Below are 15,000 nucleotides of genomic sequence, written 5' to 3'. Positions count from 1 at the left end.
GAGTGTAGCGCAGTGGGTTTGGGAGGAGAGGGAGCAATGTTGGCGAGAGGTAGAGAGAAAGAGCTGCTAATGTCATCAACCTTCTTTTCAAAGTAGGTGACAGTCATCCGCAGACAGGGAAGAGGGAGGAGGGAGGAGGGAAGAGGGAGGAGGGGGAGGAGTGAGGGGGGGAAAAAGGAGCGAGACTTTCATAAACGTTATTACCCAATCCTCATATGACTCCATCTCTTAACTAAGTCACGGGGAGACAAGAGAAATTATAATCTGTTAATTAAACGGACCTTTGTGCAACGACAAAATATGCATGATGGAAAAAAAAAAGTCCCACCCTTATTACTCGGGGATAGTTTTCTTTCAAAAACAGACGATAACCCTGGAAAATTACAATGACACATGAAACCCCAGCTGGGGTTGAGCTGTTAAAAGCAGCCCAAACAGGGAACAGACAAGGAAGGGAAAACCAACTGACAGCGTCTTCTTACGGTGACATCCGCCAGATTAACAACCCGTTTTTTGAGGAGAGACTTTACATTTCTGATTTGGGCTCCGTTCCATTTAGAGCTGATGGGCTCTAATGCGTCTTCGCTAGTGGTTCCATTTTGGTTCCATTTTGGTCCCTATACCCTCAAGTACCACACTGTAGAGGGATTTGGTGGTCCCTGCTATTTGATTTAAACGTGTTTAAATGTGGCTGACATAGTGATAGTCTAATCTTCCAGTGTGAATGGTGATCAATGCCCCCCTCTCTCAGCCAGGAACGCCTATTTACAGTTGAATGAGCATGCCTGGCGGACATCCTGAAGAAATTGTGCCTTGACTGCCATCAATTCCTTTGCTACTGTAATGTATATAGTATAGGCCAACTGGCTCTCAACTGGTGTTGTATTGTAGGGATTTTTAAGTAATAAATGTATGTCTGTATTCTTAACCCATCCGGTCCTTTTATTCCCAATTAATTAATTAATCAATTAATTAATTAATGCAACATATTAAAATGCAACACAATAGAACACAATTCAGGAAGATAAAGGAAGGAAACGGAACGGAACATAACTGAAAGGAGCGGGGGGGAGGAAGAAAATGGATGGAATAGAAAAGAAGGAGAGGAAAATAGAGAGACCTGCGTTGAAATAGCAATCAGTCAGAGGCTCCGGCCTCACTCTCGTTACGTTAATTACTGTGAGAGCTCTGCTCCGTACGCCTCAGATCGGTGACTAAACCACTGCTTTGATCAAAATAGTGTTGGCAACCTTCATTATAGCTTGCGCTCGCACACACACGCACGCACGCACGCGCACACACGCGCACACACACACACACACACACACACACGCACACACGCACACACACACACATAGATACACACACACACACGCACACAGACATAGACACACACTCACGCACGCACACATAGACATACACACGCACGCGCACACACACACACACACACACACACACACACACACACACACACACACACACACACACACACACACACACACACACACACACACACACACACACACACACACACACACATAGAGGAACATTTGATGTGGTCAGATGGATTTCACGTTGAGCTTTATAAAAGAGCCAATTATTTCAGAAAATTATCCACAGGTTCCATCCTCGTCAGCTGGGTTTATCCCTTTAACTCCACCCCCCCCCCCCCCCTCTATTTCTCTCTCTCCATCCTTCTGTCCCCCTCTCTCTACATGATACACTCTCTTTCCCCCCCTCCCTCTCTCTCACTCCATCCTTCCCTCCTCTCTCTACATGACGCACTTTCTTTCTTTCCCTCCTCCCTCCCTCCCTCCCTCCCTCCCTCCCTCTATCATTGACCCCCCCCCTCTCCACATGTTTACTTCTTTCCCTCTACCTATCCCTCTTTCATTTTCTCTCTCCTGACAGATGGTGGTTCGCCCAGTCATATGAACATTGATGACTAACAGTCCTCTCTCTCTCCCCGTCCCATCCCGCTCTCTATCCCTCCCTTCCTTCCCTACCTCAGAATCACAATCAAAATTCTTTTATTTGGCTTATTATTTAAGTATTTTTGCACATACAGGAAATTGACTTGGTGAGGTTGGTGCATGGGACATAAAAAACAACAATATACAGGCAAAATATTAACAAAAAAATTACAAAATAGCTAAATATTAACAAAATAGCAGAAAAATAAATACAAAATAGAACAATAAATGATGTAGGCTGTGTGAGGCTAAGAGGCAATGAGGCTAGAGGCTATGAAAAGGGTATGGGGCAGGTACACTATCAATGAGAATACATTTAAATAAATATAAATTCCACTGTCAGTGCATTGTGTGTGTGTGTGTGTGTGTGTGTGTCCCAGGCTAAAAAAGAAGAAAAGAAGAAGAAAAAGAAACATAGCCAAAACCTTAAGTTTGCCAAAATCAACAGTTTGGAACATCATTAAAAATAAAAAATACAGAACCTTTAGGCTACAGTAAAAGACCAAAGAATGCTGACTCATCTTTGAAACATGGTGCAGGGGGTGCTATGGTTTGGGCATGGAAAGCTGCCACTAGAACTGGAGAGAAACATCTTGTCTGCTCAAGTACAAGCAAATGCCTCCAAATTCATTGGATGGCGCTTCATCAGACATTAAGACAAGTGTCCCAAAACATACTGACATAGCAACTAGGGAGTTTTTCAGGGCCAAAAGTTGGAAAGTTATTGACTGGCCAAGTCAAATCTTCAGATTTAAATCCAGATGAACACTTGATTTCCTGATGATAACATTTTAGGAAGAAAGACCTCAAAACAAACAACTGACCATGGCTACAGTACAGGCCTGGCAGAGCATCACCAGAGAAGATGCCCAGCGATGGTGGGGTCAATAGGTCACAGACTTCAGACCCAGCATGCAAAGTATTGTCGACCAAGAGGATGATGAAGATGGGAGTTTCTCTTTCTTTCTTTTTACTGAGACTGAGGTAATGGAGAGAGCGTGTTCCTTTCATAGTTATGAGCCTCCCCTGAGCATGCAAATGCTTTTAGAGAGGAGAGTAGGAAAGAAAGAGGGAGGGAGAGAGCGAGGGGGGGAAGAGAGAGAGAGAGAGAGAGACAGACAGACAGACAGAGAGAGAGAGAGATGACAGACAGAGAGAGAGAGAGAGAGAGAGACAGAGAGAGAGTGAGAGACAGAGAGTGAGTGAGAGTGAGAGACAGACAGAGAGAGAGAGACAGACAGAGAGAGAGAGAGAGACAAAGAGAGAGAGATGACAGACAGACAGAGATAGAGAGACAGACAGAGAGAGAGAGAGCGAGAGACAAAGAGAGAGAGAGACAGAGAGAGAGAGAGAGAGAGAGAGAGAGATGACAGACAGAGAGAGAGTGAGAGTGAGAGACAGACAGAGAGAGAGAGAGACAGAGAGAGAGAGAGAGAGAGAGAGAGACAAAGAGAGAGAGAGAGAGAGATAGATTGAGATGGACAGATAGAGACAGATTGGCAGATAGAGAGAGAGTAGATGAGTGTTACAGCTGGAACCCGGTCACGCACTAGCAAGGTTTCACCGCAAAGTGTGTGTGTGTATTTTTGTGTGTTTTGTGTGTGTGTGTGTGTGTGTGTGTGTGAGTGTGTGTGTGTGTGTGTGTGTGTGTGTGTGTGTGTAATCCCTAATGGGAAGAGACAGATGAGGTGTCTGTGCCAGAGAGGACTGCTCTCCCTCAGCACAGCTACACGTGTCCAACCCTCTGTGTGTGTGTGTGTGTGTGTGTGTGTGTGTGTGTGTGTGTGTGTGTGTGTGTGTGTGTGTGTGCGTGCGAGTATATCTGTGTGCATGCGTCCGTGCGTGCCTGTGTGACTGTGTCTGCGCGTGTGCGTGCGTGTGTGTGTGTGTGTGTGACTGTGTCTGCGCGCGTGCGTGTGTGTGTATGTGTGTGTGTGTGTGTGTGTCTGCATGCGCGTGATAAAAGTGAGTCTGTCCGTGAGTCTGTGCTTCAGAAGAAAGGAACAGACAGAAAACAGAATTAAATCACTGAATGAAAAAAAAAAGAACATCTAAAGCCAGTCACTGTGACATGACAAACAAGTCATAGTCCTTCGCTGAAGGAACGGTCTCATCTAGGAAGTGGCCTTTCTTTAAAATGATGTTCAAACCTTGTCCCTTTCCCCAATGAACCTGTCTTTGGCGTGACAAATGACTCAAGCGTTAACTCGGTAGTATCCAGGCGTGCGTCAGAACATGAGGCTGAGAGAGAACCAATCGTAACTAAGGACCTTTGACCTCCAATAGAACCTCATTTCAATCGGACAATGGAGAGAAGGGAGAGACAGGTCTGATAAAAGGCAGTGACATTCACAGAACACACACACACACACACACACACACACACACACACACACACACACACACACACACACACACACACACACACACACACACACACACACACACACACACACACACACACACACACCTCTTCCCCCTGAACCATATGGAAAACCCAAATGAGTCTAGAACACTTCCACCCAGGTTCAAATTACACACTAGGTCCCTAAGAAGCGAGTAACGTTTGCATGTCTAACCTGTGTGGTGGTGTCTGCATTTATTTATCGAAGAATGTAACCTATAAATATGTCATGAGCTTACGTCAACTGTCTTACTCCATCAGGGATTTTACGCCATTGTTTGTAAACAATATAATTGTAAACAAACACTGTATAACCTTCAAAACATGGTTAGAACTAACATGTTGATGTTATGGACGGTCAGTCCTTGGTTAGAGTTCTCCAGCCCCGTCCCTCAGCTGTTTAGCAATAGTGGCGGGTGACCGCTTTGTTCAATCCCATATTTCCAACACTGACTGAATAGGGGTGTCCTAAATTGAAGGACGCCTAGCACTAACCCTAGATCTCAAAATCGGTTTGTCCTCGAGGTCCCACGTGTCTCCTCTGAGCTGGGTACAACTGCCTTTAGTCATTGTGCTCCTCGGGCATGAAATGACCTGCAGGATATTCTAAAACCTGCAGCTTTAGTATCATTGGGCCATTTTAGGAACCTGATTTAGGATTCCTCAGTGGAGAAGTGCTGTTGTTATAATTGATCGTTGTCTGTCAAATTAAAACTGTATTGCCTGTGTAAATTGTGTCCTTTTAAAACCTTGATGCAAATAATAGTGATGTGTGCAAATTTTGTAATCTGGGCACACTTGAAAAAGAGATCTTGGTCTCAAAGAGACTTCCCTATAGAAATAAAGGATAAATAAAACAGCTCCTATGCATCCCTGTAACAGAACCCTGTTTTTGCCCCACTTTCTTGTTCATTTAACTGACTACCATGGGGTTCCTTAAATAGACTGTTTAGCTCACAGAAGTCAATTAAGTATCTTGCAAAATAAATGAGACGCAACATTTCCTTGAATGTGCCCAATGTGATGTCGAACATCAGCCTGCTTTAATTCACACAACATGCTGTTGCACAAGTGAGGTTATGGAATACTGAATGATCAAGTAAAAACTGAAAACATTGAAGCTCAGACATGTAACCTGTTTTGTTTTTTTCTGTACAGATCAGTTCTTATATTTTTCTTGGAAAGTAATTAGGGTGGGGATGGGGGGGGTGGAATCTGATTAGAAGTATTTCAACATGTCCATACAGTCGTCGACACGTGTCTGTCTTTTTTTACCTTGAACACACACAGGCACATGCACACGCACACGCACACGCACACGCACAGGCACACGCACAGGCACACACACGCACACACACACACACGCACACTTCCCTGCAAATGTGGCCATACCTCATCAAGATGGCTCAGCTCAGTGACCAGGTCATTTAATCATTATCTTGCATTCAGATAGAAGAGTTCTATGTAAATAGATGTGACAGGAGAACTGATATGCCTCCAGGCAGGGACCTCGAAATGGAGACACACTAGAGCTATGGATGGGCCGCTCTAATTGTGTGTGTGTGTGTGTGTGTGTGTGTGTGTGTGTGTGTATAGTTTGGTGAGGTGCAGGCTGGCGGGTGAGAAAGAAAGAGAGCTGCCCACTCTTGCTCCGATGCTGATTAATTATTTGAACAACGTGCCGTCTTCAGAGTTTCAATCGGAGGGACAACAGAAAACATCTCTCTCTTGTCTGAGAGACACCATAACAGCCTATGTGTCGCCTTGAACCCACACGTTACTAGATTAGGATTAGGTTAATTAGGAGGCGTAATTAGTGTCGCTCGTTATTCTGTTGATGAGATTTGGGTCACCTCAGTGACCTCCAATGTGTTTTGGGTAGGAAGCAAGTGGAGGGACGGAGGAGAGGACGCGAGGAAAATAGTTTCTAACAATTGAGAAAGGGCCAAAGACTATTGAGATGCACCCATTGTCGTGAAATAGGTAAATGTACAGTACTTGTTGCTCATGGCGCCATGGGGTTATGAAGTGTTATGGAAAGTATTTTCAGTTGATTTTTAAAATGCTGTACGAATATATCTATATATTTTTTTTAAAACATTTTAAACTTACGGAGGGATATAGCGGCTATCCTTCACATCGAAAAAATGAAGAAGCATTGATCTCAATATCTAATTTTCAAAATGACTGAATGAGAATCTATAGCCTGCGGCCCAATCTACATAAAGTAGGCCTATGTCAGCGTCACGGAGTAATATTTCATGTTTGCTTGCATGTCAATGCCTGTTTATCATACTGTTCGACGGTATGTCACGTTGGGTTGATTATTCACTCTCTCGAGTCTCTCTCTGTCCATCCATGAGCAAGCAAGGATACAAACAACATAATCTATTCCAGTTTCAAATCATTCCGACTCAAAACACACTTCGCATACATCAAAATACCCCCGCTTGATGGTCTAGACAGACACAAAGGCATGTTCTGCTATTTGTGGTCGACTGCATTAAGACGCTTCATTTCAATATTACCAATTAATATTGAAAATGCGTATATGCATTATTCAAAGGTGAACATAATGGAATAACTTGTGGTATTACCTTGTGCACGCAGTCACACAAAATGTATCTCGAACATTTTTTTTTTTTCATAACTGGAAACAGCGTGCGCAAAAGTCACAGTTCTGCATAACTAAAGGCTAAATACATTTGTTATACTATATTTACATTCTTAGTTACTATCGATGTAGGCTGTGCAATGCAATGTGTGGCCAAACGCTGATTCAGTTATTTCTAAATAGTTCTAAACAATTAGTAAATAGCTCTGTGATAGGAATGATTGATTGTCCTGTTTACCAAATGTATCCAAAGGCTAACTTTCTCCATTGGGTTTCATCGGCTCTAACACAACAACACAAATCATGTAATTGATCACAGTTTCACACAGTATTGGCAGATAACAGAAAACAGATACAGTTTGTTTAAACCAAAGACATCTTATTACCCGGGAAGGCATTTATCCACGGCGCGTCTACGCGTAATCACCTTCTCCAAGAAAAGAGGACCTCACTGTGAGACTCAGTACAAAACAATGTAAGAATGGTCCATGTTGAACGTGCAACGTCTTACCTTGTGTTATCAAAACAACGAGAAGAAGCAGAAAAGTCACTCTCGCGACGGGATTCATCTCGTCTCCGGTATCGGGGAGCCGTTTCCCCCGTGAGAAACAACGTCGATTTAATCTGTGAATGGAAAACAGTTCAAATGGCACGAAACGTATTCTCTCCGGTAAGCGCCTGTCTCTCGCTATGAGACTGCCGGTACGCGCCCGCTGTCTGTTCACGAGAGAACTTCGCTTCGTCCCACCCCTTTGAACTAAACCTCTCCTCACTCGCGGCTCCACAAAGACCACACAGACGGAAATATACACGGACACACCATCCAAACAATTAGCCGGAATAGTCTCGTTTATATGGTGCAAGACACTTTGACCGGGCGCGGTGTATAATTCGCGGCTTGTAGAGAGCCGGCAGTTGACATTACGATTTCAGCACCACGGACAGCAGTGCATTATTCACCGCGCCGAGGTGCTGAATTCTCACTATTGCAATCGCACTGTGGTTAGTTGAAGGACTGTAAATTGTTTTTTTTGTTGAATCACATAGCCTACTCACTTGTTTACTTGGCAGGAGGACCAACTTGGAGACGATAGCCTAATATATCGAAAGCTTGTTAAAGTTCTGTGCCAAATCTAAAATAATTGTAAGCCTATCTATGCGTAAGACAAACGACAATGACTTATTGGTATGATTTCCGCTCTGGGAGGTTTACTGCTTATTGCGAAGCCAGATCATTTTTTCAATTTGTTCAGAAGCAGTTGACTGCCTTGAACGCAGTTCTGAAAGAAAGTTTCGCCTCTACAAAACAAGTTTGCTTCAGTGGAGACCGCTCTTGCGTGTACGCGACGCGCCAGGTGCCCACCGGCTCCCCCGCGAACTGCTGATTAATTTTAGCCTCCAATTGTATACGCTTGGCTTGCCGTTATCAAACGGAGTCATTAAGAAATAGGGGCGGCTTGCGCCAAGCCGAGTCAACACAAACTTTGCATTAACCGAAGGTGCTTCAGTGCGCGCAGGCAGGGCTTTTGAACTGTGCATAACGGATTAACAGGCATGAATGTGTGTGCGCGCACACACACACACACACACACACACACACACACACACACACACACACACACACACACACACACACACACACACACACACACACACACACACACACACACACACACACCACGGCTTCACACATGGCAACGCAGCTGTTGTTTTCTCCTTAATCCATTGTTTTCTCATATAATTCGAGTTTATATCTGCTAACTGTGTCATATTAGAGCTCTGTATTTAGATCATGTTAAAACACCAACATGGGCTCCTCTCATTCCCCCCGGGGGCCAAAGCTGCCAGTCTGTCTGGGAGTGACAACATGAATATATACTTAAAAGATATACTTTAGTATTAGGATATAGAGTTGCACATGGTCTCTTCTCTCTCTCTGCTCTAACTCTCCCTCTCTCTCTCTCTGCTCTCTCTCTCTCTCTGCTCTCTCTCTCTCTCTCTGCTCTAACTCTCTCTCTCTCTGCTCTAACTCTCTCTCTCTCTGTTCTAACTCTCTCTCTCTGCTCTAACTCTCTCTCTGCTCTAACTCTCTCTCTCTCTGCTCTAACTCTCTCTGCTCTAACTCTCTCTCTCTCTCTCTGCTCTAACTCTCTCTCTCTCTCTGCTCAAACTCTCTCTCTCTGTTCTAACTCTCTCTCTCTCTGCTCTAACTCTCTCTCTCTCTGCTCTAACTCTCTCTGCTCTAACTCTCTCTCTCTCTCTCTGCTCTAACTCTCTCTCTCTCTCTGCTCAAACTCTCTCTCTCTGTTCTAACTCTCTCTCTCTCTGCTCAAACTCTCTCTCTCTGTTCTAACTCTCTCTCTCTCTGCTCTAACTCTCTCTCTCTCTCTGCTCAAACTCTCTCTCTCTCTCTCTCTCTCTCTCTCTCTCTCTCTCTCTCTCTCTCTCTCTCTCTCCTCTAACTCTCTCTGCTCTAACTCTCTCTCTCTCTAACTCTCTCTCTCTCTCTGCTCTAACTCTCTCTCTCTCTCTCTCTCTCTCTGCTCTAACTCTCTCTCTCTCTCTGCTCTAACTCCCTCTCTCTCTCTCTGCTCTAACTCTCTCTCTCTCTGCTCTAACTCTCTCTCTCTCTCTGCTCTAACTCTCTCTGCTCTAACTCTCTCTCTCTCTAACTCCCTCTCTCTCTCTCTGCTCTAACTCCCTCTCTCTCTCTCTGCTCTAACTCTCTCTCTCTGCTCTAACTCCCTCTCTCTCTCTCTGCTCTAACTCTCTCTCTCTCTGCTCTAACTCTCTCGCTCTAACTCTCTCTCTCTGCTCTAACTCTCTCTCTCTCCCGTCATCTCTCTCTCTCTCTCTCTCCCCTCATCTCTCTCTCTGGGTCTGTCTGTGTATCTCTGGGTAGGAAGTGAGCAGGTGTGAGCTGCCAGGCTGTACAATTGGTCCCGCAGAGACTCACATGTCAATCACCCACTCTCGAGGACACGAGCCCTCTGTCCCCCCACACACACGCACACACACACACAGGCAGGCACGCACACACACACGTGCGTACACAGGACGCACACACACGCGCGCACACCACACACACGCGCGGGCGCGCACACGCACACACACACTCAAACCCACTTCATCAGCAGTACATTGGTTACCTCTCTATATCATCGGCATTCTGAACTGCAGGTAAGAAATCCCAGCCAAACTGTCCATCCCTTTGAAATAAAGCATTGACAACGTGATCCAGAAAATAAATCCTTATTCCTGAAGCATCTACTGTCCAATAAATCTACAAATATGGACACTAGGGAGCCGTAGAACACACCTTACTAAGTGGTCATCTGCTAAAAGTCAACCACTGAAATAAGTGCAAGCTAGCATTAAAGTAGTGTAATGGCGCATTGTATCTGACTGTTGCTAATTCAATATGTCAATGTTGTTGGGTTTTTAAAAATATGTTTTTAGGGCATTTCTGCTTTATTGGGATAGAGACAGTAGAGATTGACAGGAAGGATGGGAGAGAGAGGAGGGATGACATGCAAGATAGGTTGAGGGTCGGAATCGGACCAGGAACCTTGCAGTTACGTGGTAAGCACATTAGTATGCTACGCCACTAAGCGCCCCTATGTCAATGCTTTAATTGTATCTGTCCCTAATCAATTAACTATTATGTCTGATTGTGTTCTCGTACGAACCCTTATAGCCACTGTCTCCTGTGTGTATGTTTTTATACGATGTTCCATTTTTACATTTACATTTTTGACATTTAGCAGACACTTTTATCCAAAGCGACTTACAACAAGTGCATTTGTCTAAAGTAAGTGAATCAGTTATACCTATCAGTCATCATTAGAAAAAAATAAAAATAAAAAAGAAGAATGCTCTGATGTGAACTGTGTTGTGACTGTGTTGTGAAATGCACTTTAAACTGTCATAAACTTGAGGCTTGAACATTTGTTCCGTCCCTGTCCCAACAGTCCTGATTCAGCTAATCAACTCATAATCAAGACGGGCTGCAGGCGCGTCAGTGCTGGCCTGGAACGGCCTTCCGGCATGAACTCGCATTCAATCGCAACGCGGTCTATTCTCTACTCTGTTCAATCTCGTTTTTTTGAAAGTCTCTGGCAGCGCCACCCCACTCGTTTTGCTATGACATCATATCCCTCCTAAAGACCTCTTCACCCCCCACTACCCCCCTGTACAAGTTTCTCTCCTGTTAATAAAAACAAATCTTTCTTCTAGCATTGTGGCTGCCTATGTCTGAGCATTGATTACTTTATCTTATGATGACTGATGGATAGATGATTCACTTACTTAAACAAATGTATTTGTTGTAAGTCGCTTTGGATAAAGGCATCTGCTAAATGCCGTACATGTAAATGCGAATGTAAATCATACCCCAGAGTCTACCTTTAAATTCAACAGTAGGTTTACTGACCGGTATGTTACACAGAAAAGTGATTCACCCGCTTTATCCGAATGGAAAGCTTGACTATGACTGTAAATACTCAATTTTCCTTATCAGTTAATTGATAGATAAATGCATTGCAAGACAATTTGGATTAACAGAAAACTTTGCAATCTTTTCACGTGTGACAGAGAGAGCCTGATGTCCTTCCAGAAAGTTTTAAGTTTCATAATCTTCATGAGTTGTTTTATCAGTCACTGAAAGCTGAAGACAGACAGCGTATTTAGTTTACTTTCTTTTTTTATGTGATGCTTTCCAATGTTTCCATGTTGGTGCTGTTGTCACATAAAAGTAATCTCTCTCTCTCACACACAAATGCACTCTGACGCGCACGCACGCGCGCGCGCGCACACACACACACACACACACACACACACACACACACACACACACACACACACACACACACACACACACACACACACACACACACACACACACACACACACACACACACACACACACACACACACACACACACACACACACACACACGTCCGCAGTGTCTGTGGCGCGACCGCAAAGACCTTCCCCCTGGCCCTTTCACCCAGGACAAACACAATCAGCTTCCACAACAAGGTACTGTACTTCCTCGTGGCAGGAGGTGTCACGCCAATAATGGTCCCCCGGTCTCGAAGCAAAAGGACCCATCACAACACAGTATATCTCTCCCTCTCATATGATCTCTAGTTGCTTGAGGGAGTTTGTGTTTTTTAGACTATAACCTTTCTTGAAAAGTGTTGTATAAAAGATGACAAAAAAAAGAAAGTGAATAAAAAGGAGGCTAATGTGTTTTCGCCGTCACGGCCGGGCGCTTCTGTACCTTTCTGACAGATGCATAAGTTCACACTCGCATGTCACGACATTACCTGTCCTCCCCTCCTCGATTAGTGGGGTGAGGGAGGAACTAGGTGGGGATTGTTTCCGTCAGGAATCATTAGCGTGACGCTCCACAGCACACCTATGGTTTATTCATGGTTTTCCTAAAAGCTAGGGGCAATGAGTCACAAAGCCATCGTGCCTCCTCTTCTCCTCCTTTCATCCCTCCTTTCCTTTCCTCTTGCTGCATCCCTCCCATCACAACTCTCCTCTCCTCTTTATTTTCCTCTTGTCTTCCCTCTCTTCCCTTCCTCTCATCTCTCTTCCCTTCCTCTCATCTCTCTTCCCTTCCTCTCATCTCTCTTCCCTTCCTCTCATCTCTCTTCCCTTCCTCTCATCTCTCTTACCTTCCTCTTATCACTCTTTTGCAATCCTTCCTTCTCTTCTTCTCTTCTTCCCTCCGCGCCTCACCTTTCCATCTCTCAAACACGTTGTTCCTGGACCCCCCTCCGCTAAAACCTTTTCCGTGCTGCGGACAGTGGTGCCATCTCTCTGTGTCTTTAAAAACACGACATAAAAAAATACACTCCCCCGCTCAAACTTTTAGACGGTTTTAAATTATTCACCGCACTTTTTTCGCCAGCACATACAGTACATGACCCTGACAGGAGTGCTTTTATTTTAAAACCGTAAGAGAAAGATCTGGACTCCATATATCGAGACGTCTCAGAGTTGAGCTACAGTAATGGAGCGATGTTGAGCGGAATCTTCTGGAAGGTCCTAGAGAAGAAGAAGAAGAACAAGAAGAAGAAGAAGAAGAAGAAAACTGTTTATTTTGCCATGCAATCAGCACAGAAGACTGGTGGTATCATGTTCTTTCCCATAGAGGAGAAAAAACAATAGACTATTATTATTATTTAAAACAATGTGTGGAGTGGGGCAGAAATCAAATGTACACAGAGATTGAGAGAGAGAGAGAGAGAGAGAGAGAGAGAGAGAGAGAGAGAGAGAAATTAACAGTGTTTAGAATTCATCTCAAGTCCATCAACACAACAACCTGTCTCTCTACAGGTATGCTGAGATCTGAAGAAAGCATATTCCTTTGTCCCTGGGGTATGGGTAATCGGCTTACACACACACATAAACAAACAAACACACACGCACACACGCACACCTTACTTAATCCAGTTTTGGGCCTCTGGAAGATTTGACAATGATTTGTGTGTACGTGTGTGTGTCTGTGCATGCACCTGTGTGTGTGCGTGTGTGTGTGTTCTCATTTACACTGATTCAAATAACCCATGTCAGTGTATTTGACAGTTACGGCTAAAGAGCTTACACACACACACACAGCTCTCACACGTCTTGTTGGTGACTTTCTAAGGTAACAAGGATGAACATTGCTATGGAGCTGGAGTGAAGTAGTTTAGCAGGCTGATGGCTGATGTCTGACCGTAATAGCTTCTGAAAGCCAAGGGAGAGATGGGAGTCTCTTACTCACAGAAGTGCCAAAAGCAAGAAGATACTTAGAGCACTTTGAGATTTCTGTTTCTAAATCTCAAAGCATGACATCAGATAAAAGTCATGAATACAGCATGCTTAGAGTCGGTTCTGATGAACGTATCACTGTGGTGGTACTGTGGAGGGAGAGACGCGATATCAACAACTCTGTTTAACTAATGTGCTCCGTCAACACAGATCAAGTCTTACATGATTTGTGAGGTCCTGTTTTTCGGCCAAATCTTTCAACGGGGTTTAATGGGAGCCCCTCGCTCTACATAAACATGTAATTCCTATTCATTCCATTTACAGTGCCCTGCATAAGTAATGGGACAGTGAAGCATTTGTTAGTCTTCCAGCTCTTGGATTTTAAATCAAACAATTACTATGAGGTTAAAAAACACTGGTGAGCTCGGCAAACGCACACGGCTGGTAGTTCAAGGAAGACTTCTAAATCAGAAACACGCTCCAGGAGGTAAGTGGGAATGTGTCAAAAACTACCATCTGCAGGATAGGTCACCAGCCGAGCTACAGAGGCTTCACTGCAAGGTGCAAATCACTAATTATCCTAAAAAGCCTGTAGAGGTCTGGAAAAAGGTCTTGTGGACAGATAAGATGAATATTATCATGTACCAGGGTGCTTGAAGAAAGTTTGGAGAAAAAAGGATCTGCCCAAGATTTACAGCAAACCACCTCATCTGTGAAACATGGTGGAGGGGGTGTTATGGTTTGGGCATGTATAGCTGCCACTAGAACTCGCTAACTTGTCTTAAATTGAGGATGTTTGTGCCGATAGCAGCATAATGTATTCTGTAGTGTACAGAAACATCTTGTCTGCAAGCAAATGCATCCAAATGAATGGGATGGTGCTTCGTCATACTGTTTTGACCCCTCTGAATGTCCCTTGGGTCTCCTATAAACATTTATCTGGGTCATGAGTCAGTCCCCAATATGGCCTCCAAAACATGGTCTTGTTTATTCTAAGCCTACAGATTCATTGCCTATCACCTGAAACAACAGATGGTCTGCACCAAGGACAAAGTCAAATACAATGGTGTGTTCTGCTCTAAAAAGGTTAGTTATGCCTTCCGGCTGAGTCAGAGAAAAGTTTGATCCCGGAATTGATTCTGTTTATTCACTCTTATTATTATTATCTCTTCTCCTCTCCATTTTTAAGACAACAGCCCATAACATACTGCCATAGCAACTAGGGCCAAGTCAATCTTCA

The 15,000-nt window shown here is 44.2% G+C and overlaps 1 protein-coding gene across 1 annotated transcript in view; it reads right to left on the bottom strand.

Moving 5' to 3' along the window:
- chrna6 (cholinergic receptor, nicotinic, alpha 6) overlaps window positions 1–7,570 on the bottom strand; it is a gene marked incomplete at its 3' end in the record, with an annotated part of 19,749 nt that extends 12,179 nt beyond the window's left edge. The window contains exon 1 of the mRNA XM_083693260.1: window positions 7,503–7,570. Within this exon, the coding sequence (XP_083549386.1) occupies window positions 7,503–7,560 (58 nt within the window). The 5' untranslated portion in view covers window positions 7,561–7,570. The remainder of the gene's footprint in view (window positions 1–7,502) is intronic.
- Window positions 7,571–15,000: the final 7,430 nt, after the last annotated feature.

The sequence above is a fragment of the Argentina silus genome, assembly GCF_951799395.1.
Source record: "Argentina silus genome assembly, chromosome: 21".
Classification (NCBI taxonomy): Eukaryota; Metazoa; Chordata; class Actinopteri; order Argentiniformes; family Argentinidae; genus Argentina; species Argentina silus.
The sequence above is the reverse complement of the archived record's forward strand: the minus strand, read 5'-3'. Positions and strand labels throughout refer to the sequence as shown.